This window comes from Pipistrellus kuhlii, unplaced genomic scaffold (genome assembly GCF_014108245.1).
Source record: "Pipistrellus kuhlii isolate mPipKuh1 unplaced genomic scaffold, mPipKuh1.p scaffold_m20_p_12, whole genome shotgun sequence".
In the NCBI taxonomy this organism is placed as follows: domain Eukaryota; kingdom Metazoa; phylum Chordata; class Mammalia; order Chiroptera; family Vespertilionidae; genus Pipistrellus; species Pipistrellus kuhlii.
In genome coordinates this window covers 49,402,528-49,426,861 of record NW_023425427.1, presented here as the reverse complement: position 1 = coordinate 49,426,861, position 24,334 = coordinate 49,402,528, and the positions used below count along the sequence as shown (strand labels likewise).

Genomic DNA, 24,334 nt, shown 5'->3' with positions numbered 1-24,334 from the left:
GGACGTGCTGGGAATATTAATGCAATCACTGTAAATTTTGTACAAACTGATCTGTTGCATTATCTTGCTCATCTAACATACGGTACTTTTTGTGTCCATATTGCAGACGGCAACTCCAAACTAACATGGCAGTCAGACTGTGTGATGTGGCTTCTCTGCTTAGAAGTGGTTCGTGGGCAGCAGAGCCTTGGACTGGGGTCTGTGGGATTTTTCTTAAATTCTGTAGGCTGCTTTTTTTCAAGCATGTTGCAGGAAGTGCTGAGGCCATACCAAACACTTGAACTTTTCATTTGGCATACGAATTACTCTTACATCCAGCCGGTGACGGTATGGCCATCATTAGGACTTGGCAATTCTAACCACGGTGGTATATGCAGCATCAGAACCATGCTTTTGTCTCTGACTTTTTCTATTCTAAATTAGGACTTAGTGCAGACTCAAAGAAAAAAGAGTGACAAGCTTTCTTTAAAAAAAAAAATACAAACAAAAAAAAAGTTTTGGTATGGTCTGAATGCTAAGTTACCGTAATTCTTTACATTCTGTTTACTATGTATTTTTTTGGTTACTAAATTTTTGAAGCTATTCACAATTCCTGACGCTCCCCAAAAGTTGTTGAAACGGTAAATCTGGCTGGAAATTATTTGCCCAGTAACTGTTGAAAGAGTTTGCATTCTGTGAACAGTTGTGTTGAGCCTATCAATGAAATATGCATTATTTGTAAAATATAGCACATTAGTATCATTTTATTCTGAGCAGATGGTCCTATAGCTGAGAGATGCTGTAATTTTCAGTGCACACAGCCTACTGCAGCTGTTCACTTGAATGTTGGCTTAGGAGCTCATTCTTGCCACCTGAACATGGAAATAAATGTGCAATTAAGTGAGGAGTGTTTGTTGTCCTTACTAAATCCTGCTAATCTCAGTCAGTGAACACTTTTATGTTTCAAATGCCATCCCAGTGAGCTTCAGTCCAAATCTCATCTTGGAGGCTCATCTATGAAGTTTCTACACGTGCATAACCCTAACTTTTGAATAGCAAGTTGTTTTTATTGGCCTGGGCCTCTTTCATCGTGCAGCTCATTGTTTTCCTAACTGCTGGGCCAAGGTTAATCCCACAAAAATGTTGCTGTGGGAAGTGACCCACAACTAGTATTATACAAATTGGAACAGTTATGCTTTACTGTATTAGGAGATCTGAAACCTCCTTCCTCAATTTCAGGCAAATTTGTTAATTACAATAAAATGCACATCTTGAATTGTGTTAGATTTTTTTTTTCTCCCCATGCAAATTCCTAAACGTTTCTTTACTCCTTTAAGCAACTCCCTGAGAATACTTGTCCTAGAGATGTAGCTTGCAGCTTGTAGAATAAAGACCCATTTCTTTGAAAAGGAAATGAAGTCCTGGAGGGGTGATGGGCTGTTCGATGTTTCCTAGGTCCTCTGGCTTTGTCTGCTATTTTTATTTTTTTTATTTTTTATTTTTATCATGATAGCACTGATTCTTGTCCCATGCGGCCAGCCTCAGTCTGGTCAGTCTCAATCTGTTCTCTGCTGCCTTCTTTTGTAAACATCTCTTGCAGCAGAGATTTCTTCTTGTTTGCTTATGCACCGATGTGTCTTTTTGTTTTTCCTAGGCAATAATGTTTTTTTTTTTGTTTGTTTTTTTTTTAAAAAACTTTTCCTCTTTTCCTGTGACACCTTTTTCCTCTACTTTGCTTTTTAAATTTTGTCTCAGATTCTTTGCTTTTTTGTATGTTAACACTTCCCCAAAACTAGTATCCCATCCATTCAGAATTGTCGCTTTTGAGAAGTGGTTTTTTGGTAAGATGAGTGGTGTATTGGATGAAGGAGGAATGGCGATCCTTTCAGCAATGCTTTGGTTTTTGGATTCCCCCACAATTGTGGCTATCCTTGTGGCTATTGAAAGATGATTTTAGAAAATTTGGGGCTCTGGTTATGAATGTCTCTTGCTCAAAGAGCATAGGGTTGATTTTTAGAGAATTAGATACAAATTTCCTTAAGTGATTTTTAGAGTACCCTGAAAAATTTGAGGCTATTTCCCCAACTCTGCTGTTGATGCTGCATTTGGAGTTTTTAGATGCATTTTCAGCAGGCTATGTGCTCAATTGAAAATTCCTTGGGCTGGTTTGTTTGCAAAAGTTGATGTATTTACACTGCTGTTTTAGTGGACTGGATAGTTTTATTTTTTCTAAATGTCAGACTTAAGGCACAATATCCATGTTGAATTGTTTGGGGATTTCATTTTGATGCTTAGATCAGTTGCCTTGTTGGTGATCTTTAGCTGTCAAGGTTGACAAAAATGGCTAGTTAGATCCTATAAGGTACACTGTAAGTCTCATAGCTTCTTTCCCAAGATACCCTACAAATCCTTTTCACATCCTAGCATATAACATCTGATATTTTCTTATTTCTTACCAACAGAAGGGGTATAAGATATTGTCAATCACAACCATTTTCAATATGTAACCAAAACAGTACATGTTGACAAATTTATATTTTTAAAGTACTTTTGCTTCCTTGTTTTAATTAATGGATGTCTGTCAGTTTTTAGAGGATTGAAATTCCTAGGCTAACTGAAAATCTCTTCAAAGTTAGGTAGAACATTTTTTTTGTTTATTTTTGGTAGCATGTTAAGCCTTTTATTTTCTAGTTTGTTTTTTAGTCAGGGTTTGATTCTGTGCCTTTTGGTACTAAATTTTCTGAAGTCTGTGGACATTGCAGGTGAGTAAGGGTATGTGAGTAGATTCAGAAGGTGGTTCTAGAGAATGTTTAAGATTTAAATTGTGCTTATGTGCATGTATGGAATATGTACCTGTAAGTATCACTGTGACCTTAATTGAATAGCTTAATATGAAGTAAAAATCGGCATAGGCGTTGCACTTTGTGTTGAAGCTTTATTGCCTTTACAGCAGAATGACTGTGTGTAAATTTTAGGGTGGGATTTTTAATAGTTTGTGAAATATGAATTCTGACAGAATTCTGACATTTCTTATCGTCTCTGTGTTTAGCAGGTAATTGCTGCCATGGAAACACAACTGTCTAATGGGCCAACTTGCAATAACACAGCCAATGGTCCAACCACCATCAACAACAACTGCTCGTCACCAGTGGACTCTGGGAACACGGAGGACAGCAAGACCAACCTAATAGTCAACTACCTTCCTCAGAACATGACCCAGGAGGAGCTCAAGAGTCTTTTCGGGAGCATCGGAGAGATAGAGTCTTGTAAGCTTGTAAGAGACAAAATAACAGGTATGCAGTTGTATATATTTACTCATCTTTAAAGGACTGTGTTCCAAGGTGCAAGAAAATAATTTTACTATTTGTCCTGAATCTTACGCATCTAGTTATTTCCGGTGTGAAACTTAGTTTTAAGAATTTTATGAACTTTTTATTTTAAAGATAAAATTGCTTTATGGGCAGTATCTATTATAATTAGACTTGTACACTCTGAACTGTATAATATCTTTGTTTTAACCATGCATGTGTCTGGGACAGCAAATATCATGTTAATCTTTGGTTTTTACTTCCTGAGCTTACATGCCTTAGCATTTCAGCAGTGAGATAATAAGGATACCGTTTGTCAGGATAAGGGGAAAAAAAAACTCTTTAAATGTCCTTTCCCTTAAGTCTGTATAGGCCTTCTGCATATGACATATATGAACAGAGGAAGTGGTAATATTCACATTGTCAGTGTATAAATATTTGCACTGATACCATTTGAGCCTAGCAAGATCTTATGTTTTGTTCCTTGACGAGGAAAGGATTGCTCCTCTTATAAAGATACGAAGGAAAGAATGGGTAACTTGGCCTTTAATGATGGATGCTACATTTTGAATATTAGGTAGTGGAAAATGTCCCTGGTATTTTGTAAGATTTGACTACATTTTTAGAATAAGCCAGAATCCAATGCAGAGCGAGCTCTTGGGGTAGAAGGGTGAGTGCTTCCTGCAGAAGTTCTCTTCAAACACCGAGGCTGTGTGAAGTTACGTGTAGCTTTTTCAATGTCTGTGAAATTGGTTTAACTGGGCTTATAACAAAAATAAAACCAAATATTCCAAGTGCGTAAAAGATACTTAGAGACAGCGTGACAAGTCAGACCTGGAGTCTGAACTTTGCTCAGTTACCTTGGACATGTCACCTCTTGGCTTCAGGTTTCCCCTGGTAAAATGAGGTAGACGGCAGAGGACAGGGTCACACTGGGTGATTTCTGACGTCAGTGGTGACCTGAAATGGCTTTAACTGTGGTATGGGTGGGTGAGCATCGACCTATGAACCAGGAGGTCACCCTTCGATTCTCAGTCAGGGCACATGCCCATGTTGCCAGCTCTATCCCCAGTCGGGGGGAGTGTGCAGGAGGCAGCCAATAGATGATTCTCTCTGATGTTTCTTTCTCTCTCCCCTCTCCTTTCCTCTCTGAAATCAATAAAAAATATATATTTTAAAAAAGATAGGACTTATTTTCTCTAAGATAAATGAGTTCTTAGAGCTATCACCTGGAGGCGGGGGTGGGCTGTTGCTCAGCCCAGCCTGCGCCCTCTCGCAATTCGGAACTCCTCCGATAGAGTCCCTAGGCCTGGCCAGCAATCAGGGTCTATTGGGCTTTCCTTCCTCCTGCTGCCGGCAGCTGGCCCTGCCCCTGGCTGTTGCCACTGCTTGCCATCTATGCAGCACTGTTCCCCCTGGCTCCCTGCTCTCCCAACACTCCCCCACCTGCTGACTCCCTCTGTGGGCGACAGGCGTGGGGTGCAATTGTCTGGCTCTCCTGGGGCTCTCTCTGTGGGGTGATGGCTGGCTGGCCCTGCACACCCAGCACCCACCACAGTGTCATTGGCCAGTGGTCTTGCTCACCCACCTCAGCACCACCAGCTGATGGCCCGGCCCTCCCCCTGAAGTGATCAGTCAAGGGGCTCTGTGATTGATCACAGTGAAGTGGGCCACCCGCTGGGGCTCCATGATTGATCGCCGTGCAGAAGATGGCCTGGGCCTCCCTCTTTGGGGTGATCAGTCATGGAGCCTACCCAATGATAGCCCCACAGAGGGTGGTTCAGGCCTTCCTCTGTGGGGTGATTGTGGGGTGATGGTGGGGGGCCCCCCGCTAATCATATCGCACCCAACTTGGCTGGCCTGGTGCCAGTGCGTGTCATAGCATGGTCTTCCAGAAGGTTGTCCAGACAGTCATTCTGCTGTTCGGTCGTTTGGTCAATTTACATATTTTGCTTATTATAGATGTGTCTGTTATGATTCTATTATTTTTAGCAAAACAATGTCTTTTATGTATGAATTTTTCAAACTCTTTGCTATAATGGCTGTGTGGTAAATGGTATGAAAGCTGTGTTATAAATACGTGTTTTCTGGTTTGACGGCTTAGTAACTATCCCTGCCATTTAAAAAAGTGGATGCTTGAATTAATACTGGCAAACTGCATTAATATTTGTTGTCCATTTCTTTCACCTACCCCCACCCAACTCCCCACCACCGCCCTTTTCGCTGAAGGGAGCTAATAGCGTTTCCCACCATGGTAACATTTCTGTTTGACATCTCCAGTAAGCCAAGTGGAATTCCCAAGGAAACTGACAGCGAGCATGAGGGTCAAAGGATGTTTTCTAAGTTTCAAGCTATATTTCTTGGAATAAGTCTTGCATTGACAGACACGTTTGAGAAATTCTGCTCTCCCACAGTTTCCTATTGAAGACCCACACTGCAGATCGTTAGCACGTTAAAACTGCTAAAACCTTGCTGTAAAGAGAAACTGGTGTGACTTATAGCTCCCCAGCATCATTTGACCACGGAACTCATTCTGTGGGTCCCCCACACACTAGATTCACATTGGACAAGTTACTATTAAAGCTTTTAAAGTCACTTATTAACTGGTTATCAGACAATTCATCCGTCACCTTTTTTTTCACTACGATAAAATGTTTCCTAAAATGGAAGTCCATGATAATGAACTATGAGTTAAAAAAAGTTGGGCAGCAAATCTGAATACAAAGGACCTCTTCTTCCAGTAATTCTGTTTTGATTTGGCCCATTGACATCTTATCCTTTGGATCGGTTAAAATAGTGTTCAGAATGGTCTGACTTACTTAGTTTCGAGCATAAGTTACCTTAAGTTTTTGTTGTTGTTCTTTAAATTCTGGGTTTCTGTAAATTGTTGTGTATTGAACAAAATAGTCTACGAAATTACAGATTTCTAAAACCTGGTTTTAATGGTTGCCCTTTGCAAAGTGGGCATGTCTTCCTAAGAAGCTATTATTATATTACCATGTCTCTAGAAGTGTTTGAATGAATGTGTGGGGATTTGGGACCCTGCCCTGCGGTGTTTGGCTTTAGCCAGCTGGTGCAATCCCTCAGTTTACACGTTTAGGGTCAGGTCAGAGTTCCTTGGTCCCTCTTTAATCACCCAATTTACCCTCCTTCCTGGGCAGCACTTAGGCCTGCTCTTGGTATTCTGACTTTGTAGGAGGTGAGCGTTAATTGTCCGGGTCATCAGAAAACTCGGGGGTAATTCTTCGGAAAGAAAATTTAAATCCCTCCTTTTCCCTTTTCTTAAATCTTTCCTTAAAGAATGCTGAATTAGGAAACAACCGCAGGTATAAAAATAACTACTTAGGAAAGTGTAGGCCTCTTTCCCGAGTCCTAAAAGAAAGTATGCAATTTTCAAATTGTGTTGGTGTTAGCAAATCAATGTCACTATTTTGATAGAAGGAGGATTAGGGAAATACATTAAGACACGTCTTCAGTAGCAAATACAACAGTCTTCTCTCCAGCCTACATTCTATTGTGTTGTTCTCCAGGCCCTCTCTTTGGGCTCGCCCCCAGCCTGGTGCTTGCTTCTGTTTCCATCTAGAGGCATTCATCACGAGAAGCTGCTGCCGCTTGTGCAGCTTAGCTGCTGTGGGTTCATCCCTTTGAGTTGTTAAACGCACTTCAGAGTCCTTGACACCTGCTGATGCTGCATTCTAGAGGAGTGAAATGGATTTTATGATGCAAGGAATGAATAATAGAGCCTCTGAGTCAGAAAAGCCCTTGAGGTGACCGTAGCCAACTCTCTCACTTGACAGGCCATGAAAGGCCCAGGCTTGTTGAAATGACTAGTCCAAGGCCATGCGGCAATGAAGTGGTTCAGCAGGAACCAGGATTCTGGTTTTCTTGTTGTTTCCTGGTATGTTTCCTCCTTGCCTCAGAGTCTTGAATAATGAAGTGCAAGAGTAGCTGATGAATGTAGAGTGAGACACAGAACTTGTGCTGGAGGGGAGCAGCTTGTGGGGAGTGTGGCTCGATCGGAAGGCCTATGGGAGATTTTTGTGAGCTGAGGACTGAGGTATCCATAAGGTGAAGATTACCCTTGCCTCTCTAGAAACTTTATAATCTGTGGTTGCAAATTTGGATATTCCAGTCCAGTTGTTCCAAATCTGGCTGCCTTCTGACCTTTAAAAATAAAGATTCCAGAGGCTTTGGGGATCTTGTCAGAAAGCTCCACAGATGATTATGATGGGCAAGCAAGCCCTTCAGGGACTCAGTTTTTTGCAGTGTGGTCTGTGGGTTGTACCTATATTAGAATCAATGGGATGACTGCCAGAAAGTGATGTTCCTGGGCCTTACCTCAACCCACTGAATGAGAATCTTTGTAGGTAGAGCCTAGAATGTTCCAGGTACCTGGGAGTTATCCACTTTTTTTCCCTACTTTGCCAAGAGATACAACTATAGATGGACTTCCAGATTTACCTGAATTCTGTGTGGTGGTGGGGAGAAAGGTGTTGTAACCGCAGAGCCTCATTCTATGGCTGACTAGTTTCAGGTGCTGCCCCTCCTCAGCAGTGATTACCGATGAGTTCATTCCTGGGGTTCAGGACTAGAGATCTGCATTTAAAAGTCATGAGGCTGTGTCTTTATTGAACCTCTTACCTATCCCTGAAAGCATTTGTTTATGCATGTGTGCGCGTGCGCGCGTGTGTGTGTGTGTGTGTGGTGTAATTAGTTGTCAAAACTCCAGGATGGCTTATTCTGTTGTTACTTTCCCTTCCTTCTAAAAGAAGAGGTAGAGAAATATGGTCTGTTGAAGACCCCAGGGAATGAGTGTTGCTCTTTTAAATCTTGGTGTGATGGCTTCACTCTTACTCTAGGAATTGTTTGAGGTGGGTCCTATGCTGACCCCATCAGCTGCCAACTAGAAGCTTTCACACCAAAGGAAAAAACAAAGACCAAAACAACCAACCAACTACAAAGCAGAAGAGGCCCGAGAAGGCACCTTGCCAAGATGAATTATGCCTGAATTGGCAGTACCATGGATGGTTCACTGGCCTCCCTTTTATTCCCTTTAGAAAACCATATCTATACTAATAAAAGAGTAAGATGCAAATTGGCCATACATTCACAACACCCCCAGTCAATCAGGAGTGGGTATGCAAATTAACCCAACAAAGATGGCAGATTGATTTGCAAATGCAAGTGCTGAGCGGTCGGGGGTGGGGCCCTAGCCACTCCAGGCCTCTGGGCAGTGTGGGAAGGCAGAAAGGCAGCTCTGGGCCAGACCAAAAAGGCAACTCCAATCAGAGCCATGGTCATGCTGTCAGCCAGGGGAAGGAAGGCCCATTCTTGCACAAATCTTTGTGCATTGGGCCTCTAGTGTACACTGAGTGGCCAGATTATTATGGTCTCTGAATGCCTAATAATCTGGCCACTCATTGTATATCCTATAATAAAAGGCTAATATGCCAATTGTCCCCTCGACCATGAGTCAGGCTGGCCAACTGCCCATGTCCCCTCCCCCTGGCCAGATTGGCCGGAACCCACCCATGCATGAATTCATGCATGGGGCCTCCAATATATAAATACACACACACACACACACACTCTCTCACTATGAGTGACCAGATTATTATGTGTTCAGAGATCATAATAATCTGGCCACTCGTGTGTGTGTGCGCACATACATGAAAGTTCCCAGCACGGTTTAAGTTTTATTGCTTCTTGACAACTTTAAAGTTACTTTTTCTTGATCCTGGTTTATTTTATCAGAATAATGTGATTTTAAACTTCATTTTAATGGCATGGTATCCTCCCTTTCTCTTTTTAACATACAATCATAGCTCCTTGGGATTGAAACAGATAAGTAGTATTTTATCAGACTAATACATAATTTCAAATTCAATAGCATTTATTTACTGTGATGCAATCAGTCAATCATATTGAGTTGGGGTGTTTTGATGAACATCAGTCTGAAAAGGTGGTTGTATGTGTCAATTACAGTCTTAATGTCAACTGTTAGACCACCATAGATGGTATCAAGAGGACAGGAATCTTGATTCTTGAAGAACAGTAGCTGAAAAAAGTAGGATGGGGGGGAGGGGCGGTGGTAGCCTAATAAACACCTCACTTTGCAGACTTGGGATGCTATTTAGTTAGAAATTTACCAGAAAGGATGGTGTGAGGCTAGGTCTTCAGGAAATAAGATAAGGGCTCCATGGATAAATGCTTTGGAGGGCCCTGGTGTGTTACCTGTGGGATGAGTACATTGGAGTATGGCTAACTTGAGAGTTTAGTGACTATCGATACATTTGTAAATAGTGAAATTTGTATTTTCTAAAACCTAATTTCTTTTACCTTGTACTTTTGTCTTTTTCAAAGGTAATTACTAATCAGTCATTTTAAAAAAATTGCTATTATCACTATAGAAACATTTCATAAACTTAAGAATTATTTATTTTAGGTTCATTATTCCTACTCAAACCTGGAACTGGGGTGTTTTAGAGAACAATTTTCAGTGTCAGTGTTGATTAACTTAGACAAAAAAAAAATTCAGGACAATGAAATTTGAAATGTATACAATTTAAGAAATAGAATACATTTTATTTATTTATTTATTTATTTATTTATTTTTTACCATTGTTAAGGCTGAAAAACTTATTCACAGGCCCTAAGTCACTGCACCTAACAAGACAGATAATACAATGTTATATGTTGGTTTTATCTCAGTAAAACTAAGGGGAATAGTTTAAAAGGAAAAGAGGCACATAATTTCCATTAATAATTTTAAGTGTACTGAAGTTCACAGGAAATATTGCAATAGTTGAAACTCAAGGAAGGGGGATTACATCCCATTTTTAGGAGGGAGGGAGGGCCTGGACTCTGAAGCTCAGTAAATTGTTGGGGAAGTGACCGGGACACACATGGTGGAAAGTCACAGAGGTGTCAGGCTGTTTTAGCGAGGATTGTGTATGGGTCTTGGTGTTGGCTCTCCACCTTGGCGGTGAGAGTTGCTCTCTCTTCCTGCTACAGGAAAGAGGATTCCTTCACTCACTGGAAATTCATGACCTGCTTTTAGGTGGGAAAGGAGAGGGCAGAACATTCTTCCTGCCTGTGTTTGCTTCTTAACTGCCTTCAGCTAAAAATAACCCTTATGCCAGAGTGGCATATTTGGGGTGGTCCATGCTGGAGCCCTTCACCATGAAACAAATTGTCTCTCAGTAAGCAAAACTAAACAGAAAGGTTTCTTCTTTGCATATTCTATGGCAATGAAACCTTAAGTGGCTAGTTGCTGGGAAGAAAAAACAACTGTTGAAACAACCATTCCTGGTTAATTTGTAAATCATTTGGATTTTTTTGTTTGATTTCTGATGTTGATGTCTGTGTTACTTTATATTTTATTCTACCAGAAGGAAATGAAATAAGTATCACAACTCCCAAGAACTAGAAACTCAAATGCCAAGAGCTTTTTAAGACTGTTTGCTGGGAAATGGAGGCTGAACCAATTGGGTAAATGAGGTTTAAGAGTTTGAATTCTGTGCTTTCTTGGCCTTGTCACTAGGATTTTTAGAGTGACCGTACCTGTCTTGCCAGTTGAGGAGGCACAATTGTTGAGCACCTTTGACTTTCTTTTATTAGTTTGATACGAAACACAAACTTCAGTAATGCCTAGTCCATAGAAAATAAAACACGGTTGAAGTTCTTCTGTAAGGATTTCCCCCTTAAAACTGAGTAAGGTATGGCTGTTTGTGTGCTATTTGCACCTTCCACACTTTTTTTTTTTTTTTTTTTTTTTTTAGTTTCTGTTTACCTTTGCATTGGGAGATTGCTGTTACTATATGTTCAATTTATTAGTTATTGGCTGTCCTGGTAAAGGTGGAAAAATGGGGATGAGAAAAAGATCGTGAATTAATGGGCGAAGATAAAGAGCAACTAAATTCTGATATAGGATTTCTTCTTCCTTTGGTAATCTGTAGAATGTTAAAATCCTGTTTCTCCTTAGGTATGAAACTGACTGAATAGCCATGCCTGCCTCTCCAGCCCTCCTACCCCCAACCCCCAATTAAACCTGCTTTTCTTTGGCTGATTTTTATTCTCTATTACTCCCTTATCTAGTATTATACTACCTGAGCACACCAGCCTTTAGTTTTGTAACTTTCTAAATTATGACTTGAGCAATGCTTTTTTTTTTTTTTTTTGCACCTATTGGAACATTTCATTTTAAATATTTCCCGAACAAAATACTATCAAAACTCGCAATTTCTTTTGCACATGTTCTAAGTTAATTGCCTTTCAGTGGAGTACACTGCTGCTTCTGAATTGTGAGAGCTGGGGAAAGTGTGCCTTTCCAGCTAAAAAGGTCAACCTAAAAAAAATTTTTTTTGGCATTTAAGTTGTATCACTTGATTTGTCAGGTCTATGTGGCGGCTCATTTAGCATGTTTGGTTTAGCTTCTTAAAGTTTTAGATCCAGTATTTGACACCATTGGATGTCTCTTCTGCCGATAACAGTACCTGTCATCAGATATTTTTTGAGGAGCTCTCAGCTCAGCTGTAAAGCCATATTGCAGCTCTCCCAAGTTTCGGTGCATATACAGATCCTCAGTGAAAACTGCCTTTTTGTGTTCTAACTATTCAGGAATCTTCTCCCATCAATACCATCGTTAGCTATGGAGGGGGGGATCATTCTACATTGTTCTAAATTAGAAGAAAAATTCTCACTCTGTATGCCTCCTTCAAGGAAAAAAAAATGCAAGATGGCAGTGTTTAATTTTTTAAACTGTTTATAAGCATTCTTTTTATCTTCCCATGTGCGGTGGACCTGAAGGCAGTGGTAATAGGATTTTCCAAAGCCCTATGTTATTATTTGCTTAGCTTGGGATCATGTTCTCAGGATTAACATTGAAACAAAACACCTGCTACCTTCTTTCCTGCTAGGGAGGTGGCCTACAGTCGCACTACTTTTAGAGGTTTTAGCCTAGAAAGAACATGTTGCACTTGGGTTCCAATCCTAGCCTAGCTACTTACTTCATAGTCTTGTGTGAGTTATTGGACTCCCAGCTTGAGTTTCCTTTCTGATGTGCCTGGCACACAGCAGTTCTCTCTCTCTGCTTTTCCCTTCTTACCAGTTAATCATCAGCTACTTGACAATTGCAGACTATTTTCTTCTGGTAAACTGTCTTTTTGTTTTGTTTCGTTTTTTCGTTTTTTCTTTTTTCTTCCCAATCCTCATCTGAGGAGATGCTTATTGATTTGAGAGAGGAAGAGAGAAACATTGATTGGTTGCCTCCTGTACATGCGCCGACAGGGGCTCAAACCTGCAACCTAGGTATGTGCCCTGACTGGGAATGAAACGGGCAAACTTTTTGGTGTATGGAATGATGCTGTAACCATCTGAGCCACCCATCCAGCCTGGGAAAACTCATTTTTGATAAAATCTCCAAGGACAGGGTGTCCCCCCAATATGTACTTTAATAGCTGATAGCTCAATTTTGAAGATGAAATGTATTTTAATAAACACAGCCTTGTAATCACTCCAAGTGTGTGTATACTTTTTTGGGAAACACTATAGATCTGATGTCTTAGTATACTTACAGTTTCTCATAAAGTGGGAAGAATGCAACGTTAATTTTCTATCCTTTGCTAGTTTCTAGGTGATTAGACCAATGCATTTGATTTTCTAGGGGTGATTGCAAAGTGGGAATAGGAAGTAAGTACAAGTCAGGATTTGGAAGCCCAGAGGAAGATAAATTCTGTTACACTAACAACTGTGGATTAGAGCTCTTGGTGGTGATATTGCTCTGTGTGGTGTTGTGGGAATGTTATTCAGCATGAACGAGCTTGACTTAGAATATGAAGGAACTCTCAGCCAGCTTCCCCATTGGACTGTCATTGTCCAGGGAGGTCAGCAAGTTGTGAAATGGAGCCATGAGGTATTGGTTAGATAAAAACTTAACTGAAGGGCTTGTTTTCACTTTTATGGCATCTTTTCCCTTAAGATTAACACCCTTTTAACATAAATTGTAAATCCTATTGCTAAATATTCTGATTTCATAAAGAAAGACGTTCAACTAGGGGAATGCAGAGGCCTGCGTACTCGGTTATTGAGAATATTCCTGTTGTATTAGTGGATCAGAGCACGTAGAAAAAAGATTGCTGTCCCTTTGTTTTCTTTCTGTTGAAATATTCATTGAAAACATTGAAAGCCTTGCTTTCTTCAGTCATCAAAAACTTTACAGATTTTAGGTTGTGGAAGGGGGCTGGTGATTTCCATGAGGCCATGGCTAACTTAGCAGATGCAGTTTTACATCTTGTTTTCCTTGTGTGTGTTAAATCCTTATGCAAATTGTGAATTAGAGTTTATTTTTAGCTCTTAATGAGTTTTTTTTCTCATCACTGTACTTTTTGTTGGAACACTGTTTTCTGCATGATGCTTTGATTTGAAGGGAGAGTGTATGTGGCTTGCAAGTCTTCCAATCCCACCCTCCAGCTCAACTAAAATGTGCATTTTCGCATTTGGTTACTTGTTTCCTTGCAGAGTACAGGTGTAAATGCCTTGACTCTTCACCACCTGTCTGACTTTCAGGCTTTATTCTGAGAAAGCCCAATTCTACTCTTAATTTAAAAATTTTTACATATTTCATTGATTTCAAAGAGGAAGGGAAAGGGAGAGGAAGATAGAAGCATCAATGATGAGACTCATTGATTGGCTGCCTCCAGATCAAGCCCCCAATCTGGGCATGTGCCTTGACCAGGAATCAAACCATGACCTCATGGTTCATAGGTCGATGCTCAACCACTGAGCCATGCCAGCTAGGCTCAAATTCTCATTTTAAAGTGAGGTTTGAAGGAGTTATAGATGCATGTAAACAGGTAAACCAGAATCATTTCATTGGGTTCAAGGTCACTGGAACCTGGAGGGAACAACTTTCTTTCCTCATTTTGACTCTTTAAATTCAGTCTTAAGCAGTCACTGGGTCAGTTAACACCAAGGCAGTGTTTTCTGAATCAGTCTGCGACTCTGATTCTAGTCCTGAGAGCTTTGAAATAGAGTTTTCTCTTACCATTATCTAGCTCTAGAATTCAGTGATTTTTCTCTTTTGTGACCACAACTGCTAATGTATCTCTTCTTAAACGTAGTGCCAAAGGATTTGATGTAAGGTGCCAAAAGCACCTCTCAAGCAGAATAGTTTGGGATCTAATATTTTAACCTCGAGATGTTAATTAAACCAGTTTTTTTGTTTGTTTGTTTTTGTTTTTAAGACTCTTATATTCTGAGTATTTCTGGGCCTTTATTTCAGGGGTAAGTACCATTATTCCTGTTATAATTGGATTAAAATACAGAATTGGCAATAATGATTTGTGTCTGTTTTAGATCAATATCAATACATTTGTTATTGTAAGTGTTGAAAATTAGAAGCCTTTGCAAAAAGGCACGATACCATACCATTGGATGTGTTAGATCCCCAAATTCCATATTCTAGAACATTAAAATAGGACCTAATATGCTATCTAGAAGTACAGTGTGGACTCTTTGGGGCTTTGCTTTCTTGCTCTTATTTGACATGTCAGTTCTCTTGAGTGTTTATGGAGAGCAGCACAAGTGGGCAGAGGCATCCATGTAGAGAGGGCATCTGATATCCTTTGCTGGCTTCTAGAGCAGGATGGTGAACTTTTTTTTAAAATTATATTTTATTAATTTTTTACAGAGAGGAAGGAAGAGAGATAGAGAGCTAGAAACATCAATGAGAGAGAGTCATTGATCAGCTGCCTCTTGCACACCCCCCACTGGGGATATGCCTGCAACCAAGGTACATGCCCTTGACTGGAATGGAACCCAGGACCCTTCAGTCCGCAGGCCGATGCTCTATCCATTGAGTCAAACCGGTTTCAGTGGATGTTGGACTTTTTAAGAGTCCCTCCCTCCTTTATTTTAGGGATGAGATTATTGCAAATGGACCTATGCCAGTTTAGTGTATACAGCTTGTAGGTCATTTTGGGTAGGTAAAAAGTGGGCACCAAAGAGGGAGGAGTGAAATGACCTCTTTTCAAGATCCAGTTCTGCCATGTGTGCAGACATTGAGCAAGGAGGCCCGAGTGATTGACAGAACTGCTTTACTTGAGGAAGTCCCAGTTCTGTGTTCTTGTGAAGGTCTTTGGATAACACAGGAATTGTTCACTCTGAACTGACACCATTCCAGAGGCAGGGATCTGTGCCCCTGTTTGCGTCATGCAGAAAGAAACCCTTCTAAACAGAGGCTGGACCCAGGACCTTTCACATTTCGGGGTTCTGTCCAAAAGGACACAAATGTCCTGTTTATACAATAGCGGCTGATGTCTCTAATTCAGCCCATCTACACACCCTTGAATACCTTTAATTTTACCAAGGAGACCCCGTTTCTAACTTCTATCACACTAACAAGTAACTAGCTTAAGGAACAAAAAGCCCATATGCTCATGAGCAGAGAATTGGTTGTTGATTTAGCTATAGAGAGCAGATAGGCGTGTAGCAGTCACCTTTATATTCTGCTGCTCAGTGACTCCTGGACTGTATTCATGATAGGGTGTTAGATGACCAGCCCTAGAATTAAGGCTGAAACTCTTGAGTGTATAGGTAAATTTACACTGATGTATACACCAAATTAAAAAAAAATAATTTGAGTGTGATATAATATGCATAACATAAAGTTGATCATTTTAAGTGTGCAACTAAGTGACATTAAAGTACATTCACAGCTGCTGAAACCAGTTTGGCTCAGTGGATAGAGCATCGGTCTGCGGACTGAAGGGTCCCAGGTTCAGTTCCAGTCAAGGGCATGTACATTGGTTGCGGGCACATCCCTGGTAGGGGGTGTGCAGGAGGCAGCTGGTTGATGTTTCTCTCTCATCGATGTTTCTATTAGCTTTCTATCCATACTCTCCCTTCCTCTCTGTAAAAAAAATCAATAAAATATTAAATAAATAAAAGTATATTCACAGTGTTGTGCAACCATCACCACCATCCTTTTCTAGAGCTGTTTCTCATCCCAAACAGAAACTCGGTACTCCATAAACAGTAACTCCACCCTCAGACCCGGTAAACCACTGTTCTACTTTCTGTCTCTTTGAATTTGTCTGTTCTCGTATAAACAAAAAGTGAAAGCCATATGTCATACCAATGCATTTAAAAGGTAATTTATAGCAATTGTTTCAGGAAATGCTAGGTTGCTTTCTCGGGCTAGAAGCCAACCCCTCTGGACCCCGAAATAGCTTATTTATCTTCAAACTCAGTTCTTGCCGCTTTCCCATAAAAGGAATATCCAGTTGTGAAATGGGGAATTCGTGTAGCCTCCACCACACTGCTGACTGCTTGCCCCTCCGCAGTTGCTCGGCCTGGTTCAGCCTTGTTTTCTTCTTCCTGGAAGTTGCCTCCAATCTCCATCACTCAGCAAGATGGCAGGCCACCTGGAGGAAGAGGCAGCAGCATATAGTAGATTCAGACAGGAGAGAACCAAGCAGTCTTGCTCCCCAGTAGTCTCTGCCTTTGCGCTTTCCTGCTTTTTCTTCTCCCAGAGTTACAGCAGCCAGGGAGGAACATCTGAGGGGGGTCCTGGGTCACAGAGCAGCAGTTCTGATTTCCTCTACCTCACACCCATGTCTTCTGTTGAGAACCCGATGGAAATCTTGGCAGAAAACCATTCCTCAGTAGAAGGTGCCAAAGAGGGAGAAGTAGAAATTCTCTTCAATAGTTTTAGCTTTTCCTTTCATTTTCCCCTCCCAAAACACACACACACACACACACACACTCTCTCTCTCTCTCTCTCTCTCTCTCTCTCTCTCTCTCTCTCTCTCTCTCTCTCTCTCTCTCTTTCTCTCTCTCTCTCTCTCTCTCTCTCTCTCTCTCTCTCTCTCTCTCTCTCTCTCTCTCACACACACACACACACACACACACACACACATTCCTTTTTTAGCCCGTAGGGAGGAAGCCTTCAGCGTTTTCCTGAAGCAACGTTGGGAGACAGATGCTGATGTGGGTTGAATTTAGAGGCAGGTGGCCTGTGGCCTATTTCTGCCTTTACATTATTTCAGATTCTGTGTTACTGAAGTAGAGCAGCCTTCCTTTAAAACTTCAGGTCTCTTAGCTTGGCCTCCTGCCTTCTCTGTTGGCATCAGCCAAATGCCTGCTGGCTGCAGGAACATTATTTCACACTTAGTGACTGTATTTATTTTCAAACGTTGGCTATTGACAACTGAAGAGCAATTCCATGAATTGAGACCTAGCAGAATGCCTCCCCCAGGTTGTGTGAGTTTAACCTAATAAAGATACATACTTCTTATGGTTTAAGGTCTTCATACAAAGTTCACCTACCTAGACTTTACTTCTCTCCACTGCCTGATTAGCGGGGAGCTTCCCGAGGCCTGTTACTGGGATGAGGGAGCTCTGCCTCGGGGGCTGTGAGGTCTTGCCTGGGAACAGTGGTGAAGGTGATGCAAGCTTAGCCCGTAGTGTGGCAGGCTTGTCTAAGAATCGTGGGCATGCTAACGGATGTCAGCCCATGTTGGGACACTTGGTTTCAAGGTAGGTTCTATCTGTTGATGAGATCCTGAGTTCTAGAACACTGAGAGTGTAGCTTCTTACAGTGGCACTTAATTATTGAGGTGAAACGGAGGTGGAGGGACCTCCTCCCTGGCCCCTTGGGAAGGAGATGCAGAATGTGCTGAACAGGCAACTTTACTTTTGAGCAAAATTTAGAAGCAGTGTTTCATATATGCATGGATGATCTTGTCTGTGAATGATTTGTTGATTATCCTATTTGATAGTTCATCTTTGATGCAGTCTTTTATTTAAACAGAAGTGGGAGTTGCCCTTTTTTTGTATGGAGACATGTGTAAGGCCCTTTATGGATCTAAGGGAAGATAGTCTCCCTCTTTAATTAGGACTATTCCATATTGGGGAATTCTCTTTGCTAGTTAGGTGGCTTGTGGTTGGATAATTCCAGAAGCCAATGAGGAAGGTCCTCTCTGTCCCTGCCTTAGTGTAGGAGGCAAGGGGCTAGTGTGGGACCCACGTTAAACCAATTAGGTATTTTCTGCCGGGACCTGGATTCTCAAGGAAGTGATGGGTGGATGTGATACTGACAGTGAGCCATCTCATCATAGTCCGTCCTGGTTCTGAGATGGTGGTGGTTCTTTGAACTTCCTAGCTCTCTGGAGCCAGATAGTTCCCAGCCCCAATTAATTCTGCAAAGCCTCTGTGCCTCTCCCATAATCCCCTTCAGCTAGTTAGCTAGAGTCAATTTGTGTTATAATTTAGCAGTCCACAGAAACAATATGTGTTGTTCACATTTTTATCTCTTTATGTCAGAGTCCACTTTCAACACATCCAAAAGTAAGCTTATTGATTTTTTGTTGTTGATTTTTTCCCCCCGAGCCATTAGAGAATAACTTTTGTAATTGCCCCGAATTCCCTGCTTTGGACTCGCCACCTTGCCATTCAGGCTTGTCAAGGAAAGTGGGGGTCTCAAGCATCATCTTCAGGATGCCTTTGAAAGTACGCAGTGAAGCCGCCCGCATCTCGTTTAAAACAGAGTTTTCCGTTAGGAAGTTCTTTGAATCCAAGTGGGAGACTGAGTCCTTTTCTGGTTCAGGTCATAAGACATGCCAGTTAGTTGAATACCTTTCACACCTACATCATCCTAACCTGAACTTTTAGTCTTTAAAGTACCTGGTACGCTCAACGAGGTCCTCTGAAGCATCTGTGGTGTAGAAGAACTTGGATTGCTTTCTAGCGTCAGCTATTCAGATGTATTGCTGAACAGGGAAGAAAGGCATAGTTTTTATTTTGTCTGGAATGGTTTTTACCTCTGCTACAGAGTTTGGGGGCTGTTGTTTACAAACTCTTTCACTTCTAACAAAACAGTCACCCCTTTTGTAGAGTATCCTTCATTGCCAAAGTCCTCTAAAGTTGGCTTCCTGACCTTTCCCCCAATGTCTGCAGGGTCCCAGTTTTCTCCCTTTGAACCTAATTGTCATAGCTATGATGGATGAACTGCCGAAGCAGACTACCTACTTGCCCTCAGACCTTTTTCTTTGTGGGACAAAGTTTTCTTAGTTTATTGAGTTGGATTATAGTTCTTTTTTTTTCTTTTCTTTTTCATTGAATTTATTGGGGTGACATCTTCTACTAGTCCTATATAATAAAAGGCTAATATGCAAATGGAACGACCCTAGGACAGGCACTGACCACGAGTGGGCAGATGCTCAAAGCAGGAGATGCCCCCTGGTGGTCCTTGCCCTCCCACAGGGGGAATGTTGCTCATCCAGAGCCTTGAACTGGACTCATTGCTGGCCAGTGCAGCGGTGGTGGTGGGAGTCTCTCCTGCCTCTGCAGCACCACTAAGGATGTCCACCTGCTGGCTTAGGCCCCCTCCCCATGGGGAGCAGTACTAAGCCATCAGTTGGACATCCCCTGAGGGCTCCTGGACTGCAGGAGAGTTCTGGCCTCTAGTATACATATAAAAGCCTAAGCAACCAGTTGCTCTGACACATACCACCAGGAGGAAGTCAACTTGGACAGAGGAAAAGAGAAACAGGCCATTTAGTCTATGAAAGATCTCAAGCATATGGGGCTGAGCTGCAGTTTGCATTGGGCGGCTGGGCCATTGGCCCAAATTCCGTCACTCCCCAGGCACTGGTCCAGAGGCGTGGTGCCCCAGACTCCCGTCAACACCTCCGGCCATGTCCTTCCGGGCAGCCAGGACCAACGTTGGAGGGAGAGAAAAAAGAGACCAGGAACTCCTTCCCTAGTGCCCACCTCCTCCTATCAGACCGGAGCCACCCCAGGACTTGCAGGAGGGCACGTGAAGTGGGCAGCTACCGCAACTTCCCGGTCTGCCCCAGTTCTCTGAGCCTAAGACTCACCCCACTTCTCTGAGCCTAAGACTGCACCCTTAGTGAGGCCATGTGAACCCTGCCCTAGGGACCCACTTCTCCATAGCTGGGTGCAGCAGACCAAGTGATGCAAGAAACGGTGGTGGAAGAGGGGGGCAGATGCTCAGCTGACCTGATGAGTAGGGCCAGGGTGAGCAGGAGCAGCTCTTCCCCAGCCGCCTGCTGCTTTGCGTACTACTATATCCCTTGAAGATGTTGGATGCTGGTTTTAGCCCGATCCCTGAGGGACCTCATCAGTGCAGGAATCCGTGCACCAGACCTCTAGTTGGATGACAAAATTATACAGGTTTCAGGTGTACAATTCTATAATGTATCATCTGCAGGTTGTATTGTGTGTTTACCACCCAAAGTCAAGCCTCCTTCCATCACCATTTATCTCCCTTATACCCTCTTCTACTCCCCCACCCCTTTCCCTCTGGTACCATCAGACTTTTAACTTTAAGGAAAACAAAAGCTATTGATTGGTAAAGGAGTTTGTCTATGCTTTGATAGGTGTGTATTTTGAAAATAGTCACTTGTCTTTTTAAAAAAAATGTTTTATTGATTTTTTTTTTACTGAGAGGAAGAGAGGGATAGAGAGTTAGAAACATCGATGAGAGAGAATCATCGATCAGTTGCCTCTTACACACCCCCTACTGGGATGTGCCCGCAACCAAGGTACATGCCCTTGACCAGAATTGAACCTTGGGACCTTTCAGTCCGCAGGTCGATGCTGCTCTATCCACTGAGCCAAACCTATTTCGGCAAGTCACTTGTCTTTCAAATAGTTGATTCATTTGATTCACATTGTAAGTATTAGGGGAAATCCAAGTTCTAATATAATTATGCAAAAAAAAAAATGAGGAACAGAGAGGAATATTGATTGTCCCTCCCAAGCAACATCTTGTGACAGCTCCCCCATTTTATTATGTTTTATTGTCGCTGCTTTCATTGAGTGTGACCGAGAACAGCCTGGAGAATGTCTGAGAGGACTGGCATCTTCTGTGATACCCTTCTGGGTGTTTTATCTCTAGTTTTTAATCTTCAGAGGTCAGTAATATTGTGACTTCTGCATGTGTAGCCGCTTATGAGAGCCATATATACCTCGCACAAAGACAGGCTTCCTGTGAATGACCCACATTTATTTCTTCTGCTACTTAGTCATCATTTAATTAAAACCCTTTGGTGTCTAGTCACATGGGGTCATAGGTATGCTTGGAGGCATTAAATTTCTGTGTCTTATGGAGTCAGTGAATACATCATCAGCATCAGTTTTGTTTGTTTTTTTGGGCGGGTGTAGTCTTCAGTTCTCTTTGTAAAGATCAAATCCTGTTTTTATCTTGATAGTCTTTTTGTTTCTAACTAGTCACTGAGGCAGAATCATAATTGTGATTGTGTGAATATCCAATCAATTTGATGTGCTTCCCTTGCACCCTGTTTAGCTACTTAGGTAAGCTTAAAGGATTAGAATGGGCTATCTGGTCAAGTGGCTTCAAATAAAAACATAGGGGAGGGTGGGGAGAGGGATGGCCTGGCCAGGGTATCACCAGGTTTTAGGAGATGATACAGAAAATCTTGGAATAACAGTTTAATTAGACTGTAGATTTTGCATTGGAAGAACAACATTCCTATGGAGATTGTAAAAAGCTAATTAATCTAATTTAGCTCCTGGTCACTGTGTGTGTGTGTGTGTGTGTGTGTGTGTGTGTGTGTGTGTGTTTTCTTCTAGGAAATATCTTGCTTGAGGAAAACTAGATTGGTGATCTAGATATAATGGAATACCTTAATGATGATGGTGTGGATTAGGAGAACTAGAATTAGCACCACCTTCATAGGTTATAGTTGTTATATTTGGGAATAGGGCTTAGCTGGTTTTCCCCAAATAAAGCAGATTAATTTGCGGTATATAACTCCCCTGCTACTTTATAAATAGCAAGGAAGAAATTGTCAGCAACAAAATAGGAACACTCTTTGACACTAAAGGCTGTTGGATATTGGAAAGACTAATGTTCAGTGAGATCTTCAGTTGAGTGGTGTACTCGTAATTGAGTACCTAACGTTTTGTATAGCTTTCTACAGCATAGCAAACTCTAGTTCTGATGCATAAGTCCGATTTTATTTTTGAAACGAGGGAGATGGAGGAGAGGACAGCACCTTTAGCTCACCCCTTTTTTTTTTTTTTTTTTTTTTATAGAATAATTTAACAGATTGTACGTAAGGCCAGCTAGCAGAAGCCTTAAATGCCCAGTCATCTCCTTTTCTTTAGGAGACACTTTGTGGCCAAAAGATAGATTTTTCCCAATGAAATGCTTTTGCCACCTCATTCCCCAGATCCTGAAATGTCTTTGCAGAGTTGCCATGTCATATGGGCCTGAGAGCTGAGAAGGTCTGTCTATAGAAGTTACTTCCCACATCAGATACTCCTTATAATTAATTATTTAATCTGATGCTGTGAAAACACAGCCCCCTTCCCCAAGATTGAACCTCAGATATGTGACTAAGTAAGTAATCAAGTAACGAAAGAGCATCTTTAAAAAGGTTCTTGAGATGGGAAGTTCTTTCTTGATTATGATTCTATTTACTCCATCCTCTTGTTGTTCCAAGCTCATGGGTACTTGAGGTGATAAAATGGTAATACACTGAAAATATTATTTTTATGTTTAGATTTTTCCTACTTTCATGGGGGGAAATGTGTCTAGAGGTCACATCAGTGGCCCGCTGTACTAGGCTGTGGAGTACATGACTTGAACATTTCATTTTTAATAACATACTCTTCAGTCCGTGAGAGAGAAGTCCCAGCTCTTCCCCGGGTGGGTGTGATGGTGCATTTCCCCTGATGCTGTGGTGGATGGTGTCTCATCACTTTCGTATGCTCATGAGTCATTGTCTAGGCAGAATCTCTTAAGCGTTTGCTGCCTCTTAAAGTGTTTATGTGAATTTCAAATTGGGAGGATTTCAGCAGCTAATCTTTCCAACTTTCAAAGTAGGTGACTTTGCACGCAATGCCCCTGTGTGATATGAATGTGGCAATCCTAAGAGCTAGACCATTTTGCATTTCTCTTTCGAAGCCATCTGTTTAATTGGTGGGCAAATTGCCCTGTGGTCTCCGAGTGGCGTGCTGTCATGGAGCTGTCCCTTTATAAAAACAGAGCGGATGTTTATTTCTGTCAGGGTACCTCTTTGACTTAATTTGTAACCATGGTTCCCATCTGACCCACAGCCTTTAAACTTTTACCGTGCGCAGCTCCGCTTCCTCTGTAGATGGTGTCCCTCTGGGATCCTTTCCCTTTTACTGCTTCAGAGAAGGCTTCCTGGAGGCCCTGGGAGCTGTGTCTGCAATATTTAAATAGGTTTCTTTTATAGTCAGCATTTATACCCTAACCTGCCCAAACACAATGGGTCTGTTTGGGGATTTCTCCTAAGAATAAAAATCAGTGCTTTTGTGTGCCTATTTTAAATTGAGAGGGTAGGGGAAAAAACATGTTCCTTATACTCTCTTGAAAATGTAATTGCCTTTCTCTATTAAATATAAACCAAACACAATGTTCCATACAAAGAAGGAAAATCACATGTTATTTATACCTGACTCTTCGTGCCGGCCGGGGACAATGGATGTCCTCTGAAATTTTACCTCCTTTGTCTTTGCTAAAAATATCACTAATGTTAATTATGGTCTTTCTTTTTGAAATGAAATGAACTACAGTGGAGAGTTGTGCCAGATGGGAGCTTTATAAGGTACAGGAAGGATGCTTTATCAGTGATACGGATAGGAAGGTGAAAATATCCATCTGCTTTTACTTTATTTGAAACTTTTTTTCCCCCTGATGATAAGATGCTCTCTACTAGCCCTTTCCTGAATGACCTAGTCTTCCTCTCTCACTCTCTCTTTTTCTGTTTTGACTCGGTATTGCCATATTATATGTGAAAAACTTAGGTATGTGTGTACCCTCAGAAGTCGTATGTAATCTTATGATTGCTGCACAAAATGCCAAAAAAAAAAGGTTTGTTTGGGCCAACTTCCGGTAATAATTAACATTTTCTGTCCACTCATAATAGCAGCTTACCCATGGGAACAAAAGGATTCAGGGACACGTTTTTGCAGCCATATAAAAGCTTTTCCGGGCAGTTGTCTTGGGCTTTACCTTCTTGGTGGCTGAG

At 41.6% G+C, this 24,334-nt stretch overlaps 1 protein-coding gene across 8 annotated transcripts in view; it reads left to right on the top strand.

Moving 5' to 3' along the window:
• ELAVL2 (ELAV like RNA binding protein 2) overlaps positions 1 to 24,334 on the top strand; it is a 134,220-nt gene that overhangs the window by 56,660 nt on the left and 53,226 nt on the right. For 2 of the 8 annotated variants that reach the window (XM_036434195.2, XM_036434196.2), the window contains exons 2-3: positions 107 to 197; positions 3,032 to 3,272. In XM_036434195.2, the coding sequence (XP_036290088.1) occupies positions 126 to 197; positions 3,032 to 3,272 (313 nt within the window). In that variant the 5' untranslated portion in view covers positions 107 to 125. Of the gene's footprint in view, positions 1 to 102; positions 198 to 3,028; positions 3,273 to 24,334 lie in introns of those variants that run through there. The other 6 variants (XM_036434191.2, XM_036434194.2, XM_036434197.2 and 3 more) reach the window with 4 other exon arrangements.